Raw genomic sequence first — 4,735 nt, forward strand, 5'->3', positions numbered from 1 at the left:
AAAGGTGTTCAACTGAAAATGTTCTAATCAATTTCTAGTAGTAGTTCCAGGGAGAAATGTATTGCTACATTATTAAAGAGATGGGCTCAAACAAAACCAAGACTAAAGAAGTTAAAATCCTGATCTAGACCTTGCAGCTCTGACACCTCTCTCCACCGTGGTTTATAGTGCCTTCTTATCAAGACTCTTTATTTCACCATCTGTCATAGTCTCAATTTTGTAAGCTTAATATGTGTTCACATATTAAGGAAAGAAAATATCACAGTATTTAACACAAGCAAACAAAAAATAGTTGCATGAAAAAAACTGAAGCAACATATCTTTTGTAACTCAGAAGACATTCCTCTTCTGACTCAAAGTTAAAAACTAGAAAAGCTGAGGGTAGATTTGGATTCATAACCTAAAAAAGCTTAACTTACACTTTCCAAAATTACCAGTATTGTGCTTATTGAAGACTCTAAACCCAAAATTATAATATCCTTTTCTTCCTCAAATAGTTCATAGTCTACTTTTACCACTTAGAGGAACTGGATAAATAGGCAGAGCTAAGCATTAATAATGCACAAGGACATAAAAGGATAGAACCAACCAGCTGAAAGAATGCAAGAAAAAAAACACATGAAAAGTAGAGCTGAAAGAATGCTGAAGGTTCAGAATGCAGTTAAGCTAACCATCCAGAAGTGTGCATATTTGTCTCAGAGCATGAGGCACTCCAGGGATCCTACCCCGTGCAGTACTACTTTCCTCGTAAGCATGAAATAACTGCATCTTGTTTACCTGCTGTTCATGTAGAATCACTTGACCTTTCAGTGGATTTCCCAGTGGGGCCACAGTCACAAAGGGCTGCCACATACTTCCAACTGTTCTTGGGAAAAGGTCATAAAAATCTACAAAGTATCCATTTTTACTGGAAACATTCATAAAATATAAAGAAATCGGATTGCATGTAGCCACATAAAGAATATTGTCAGCCTCTTCTTCTGAAATAAAATAAGACAAAATTAATGAAAGTATCCAAAATCATATTACCAGTCAACCATATTATGTTTTTGTACACTAAAAAAATGTTAAAAAATTACTTTAGAACAGGACATAATATAAAAAAATGTATACACAGAATGGTGTGTAGTGCTCTCAAACTACAGCAGAATGATGTTAAAGGCAATATCAAGGATGAGCTACGGCTTGTATAAAGTAACTAAACTTTTAAAAGACAGATTCCATTACTAGTCTTACACTGAGCAGCAGTTCCCTTCACAAGAAGTCTAATACACTTTTGTGCACAAGACAAAGATATGATGATTCCATCTAAATCAACTGTTATAGATCCCAACATGCACAGCATACACAATTTTACTTATAAAAGAAAGGATGTTAAGGAACACAAAAGCTTTTGGATCTAATTTTTTTTAAGTGCATGCTTCCTACTGGAATCAAAACACCAATGCATTATTTAATAATTCAAAATAAGAACAAAGGAAATTGTACAGGGCAAGGTTTTTTTTATCTACAACACTTTGATTCACTCAAGACATTTCTCAGGAACAAACTGAAATTGTAATTTCAATTTCAAGGTCATTCAAAGTTTGTGAGCATTTTAGTTAGTGAAACGACAAGCAGAGAAAGGCAGCATTGCCTTCTTTTATAATGAGCAATATTCAATAAATTACAAAGGTCCCTAGAAATGCATGCTGTATCTCACCATAAGTACACACACTAGGTTTTTTATTGTAAAGTATAAACAGATTAATCAGCTCTAATCAGATATTGCTCTCCAATAATTGAAAAAGGGACTACAAACAATGCATGTATAATACAATGTATAATATATTGTATGCTGTGGGACATCTATGTTATTTGTCCAATTTGCCATTATATATTTTACATAATATAACAGTACGTTAATTATAAAAGTTAGGAATATTTTCCCATACCTTGTGCTACAGCGATGTCACAGACTAAGTTCACTTCATTCAAAGGCAGGGTCCAAAAAGCAAGTTCTTCTGTGAAACTGAGGGACCTAGCTTCGTGCCGTTCCAATGGAAATCCCTGAATGTTTAAATATACTGGGCCCTAAAAAAAATTGTGAATAATGACAACTACATATTATAATATATAATATCACACTAACAGTTTTCCCCTCACTGCATAATAATTACTAAAGTTGACCATAGGAACGGGGGCTCTACAAGACCCCAGATCATGTTCGGGGTTAGGCTGGAAGCTCAGATTGACATTTGAAGGAGCCAAAAAATCTTAGAATTCAGAAGCATGTGAAATAAAACTGAAAACCAGATTCCTTCCAGTTTTCCATGTCATCCCAGACTGAACAGTGGGATGGGTTCAGATCTGGGGAACGAAACTGGACATATTTCAAACATTTACAAGGATTCCAGGCTTCCTTAAAAATGGCATTGTCTCAAAAAGTCCACTTCAAAGAGTTCTGAATTTAACCCTAAAAAGTCCTCCCACCCCACCAGACTCTTGCTGATCTTAATGCATTTTCTACATATGCAACATACACAAAACTGTCTATTTTTAAGTCTATTATGCTACTGGATATACTTAATATGGTTCCATTATTTCATTCGTCTACAAAGATTAAAGATTGTAGATTTTTAAAGGAAATATATATCACATTATGTAGTTTTAAATCCTGATCAGATTTGCATTATACTGCTCTGAAGAACTGATGACTACAGTCAGTATTTTTCATCGTTAAAAAAAAGACACAAACCTTTACATTTACATGCTGAGTTTCTGTTGGGCACAGCAGTTTTTGCTGTGCATTCCCTGACTGACCAACTCTCCAGTAGCCCATAAATTTATGATCTGGCAATGGTAGCCTGTCAAAAAACACATGAACAAAAAACTTAAGACCCTTTGGAAAGGAATAAGTTTAACAACAGATTTCTTTTTTTAACAGGCCATTTTGAAATTCTCATGTTGAAAACACTTTTTTATGTACAACTCTTCATGTACTTCTTTTACATTTGATAGCAAAAATGTAAGTACTCTCAGGATCTAAATGACATCATAAAAGAAGGAAATGTTCACAGAATATGGTCTTAAAAGTCTGAATTGCTGAGGCTATATAGTGAAATATATTAAGTGGTCTTTGGATTTTATATTCAGTTTGGGCCAGGATGAAGGTGAGGAGCTCTTCTCAGTGATATGTACACATTTTCTAAAAGAACAAGTGCAGTAAACGTATCAAATTATTGGTACAAGCAGCTACATTAATTCCCTGACACAGAGTTGGATGGGACACACAGGACATGTGAGGTTAGACAGTGATGATATACCAATGGCCTGACTGGTACTGGGAGAGGAAGGGAAGTAGGGACAGGAGGTGAGTTTCCTTCTCACCCTTAGGCAGTACCCAAAAGTCATGATGGTCTTGTTCCCCATTGTTATGCTACGGCTCATCAGTCTACTTTTTCTACTACTTTTTTCCCCCTTGTCTACAGCACAACTTATTGTCAATCCTGCAGAAAGGGTAAGGCAACTTGCATTAAATTTTGATGATTTTCTTGGCCTAATTCTCACACCCCCTTCCCCCGTGTTTTCATTAATGAAAGATTACTGTGAAAATGTATTTATATAATAATTGAATATACTGGTGTGTTATAATATTGTTTCACAGAAAATAATAATCACACACGCACACAATTTTGTCTTCCTCTACTGCCTCTCAAGTGACTTGCAGCAGCCAGTAAAATGCTTTAACATTGTTAATTATCAGAACTAAATTAAAAGTAATGAACTGATACTCTGTTACAGGATCAAAAAGTTTCCCTTTGATCTCTTCTAGGAGTAGATGCATCTAGTAGGTCTGCTACCTGATTTGCATTTTGTACAAGAAAGCAATAGTGTAGCAGTGCTGTGAGACTCTTAGACCCCTTCTTGTATAGCTACAGAACTTGGCATGAGAATAGAAGACATCCCTTCACCCACCTTCTAAAAATGTCTCTCTCAAGTATATTTTAAGAAAGGTCTCATAGACTGTTTGTTAAAAGTCTGTGCTTGGTCTCTCTCACTCTGTTTGTCTGTGTCTGTTCCTACTGTTAAAATTATTTTACAATAATAGCCCCTGAAGTTAGAAGAGACTCAATTCTTCTTGATATTTTGCTCAGGGTCAGAAGGAAACCCAAACCAAAAGAATAGGTTTGAATGCACCTAAAACTCTCACTCCTCATTCAGAGAGTAGGAAAAAAGGTCAGGAATGAACAAATTATGTTCTGTGCTCCTTCTGAATAATTCAAGAAAAATAAATTAGTGATTAGAGATTGTTCATTTATCAGTGATCAATGATCAGTGGCTAGGCAATGCACCTTGGTCAACCTGGGAGGGCCTCTGCTTAGGGGAGAAAGTAGTACAGTCTTCATGCCCATTTAATCATAGTTTCATAGATGGTAGGGTTGGAAGGGACCTGAGCAGATCATCAAGATCGACCCCCTGCCCTGGCAGGAAAGAGTACTGGGCTCAAACGACCCCATCAAGGTGTTCATCCAGCCTCCTCTTAAAGACCCCCAGGGTAGGAGCCAGCACCACTTCTCTCAGAAGTTGGTTCCAGATCCCAGCCTCCCTGACAGTGAAGTAGTGCCTCCTGATGTCTAGTCTGAATCTACCCTCTGCCAGCTTGTGACCGTTATTTCTAGTCACTCCTGGTAGTGCTCAGGGGAACAGGGACTCCCCCAGTGCCTGCTGGTCCCCTCTGACTAGTTTGTAAATG

The 4,735-nt window shown here is 36.8% G+C and overlaps 1 protein-coding gene across 1 annotated transcript in view; it reads right to left on the minus strand.

Moving 5' to 3' along the window:
• The window catches only part of VWA8 (von Willebrand factor A domain containing 8), a 313,781-nt gene that overhangs the window by 108,922 nt on the left and 200,124 nt on the right, over positions 1–4,735 (minus strand). The window contains exons 27-29 of the mRNA XM_025196153.1: positions 2,738–2,846; positions 1,935–2,073; positions 778–980 (exon numbers count right to left, since the gene is read on the minus strand). Of these exons, the coding sequence (XP_025051938.1) occupies positions 778–980; positions 1,935–2,073; positions 2,738–2,846 (451 nt within the window). The remainder of the gene's footprint in view (positions 1–777; positions 981–1,934; positions 2,074–2,737; positions 2,847–4,735) is intronic.

The sequence above is a fragment of the Alligator sinensis genome, unplaced genomic scaffold (assembly GCF_000455745.1).
Source record: "Alligator sinensis unplaced genomic scaffold, ASM45574v1 scaffold59_1, whole genome shotgun sequence".
NCBI classification, from domain to species: Eukaryota; Metazoa; Chordata; order Crocodylia; family Alligatoridae; genus Alligator; species Alligator sinensis.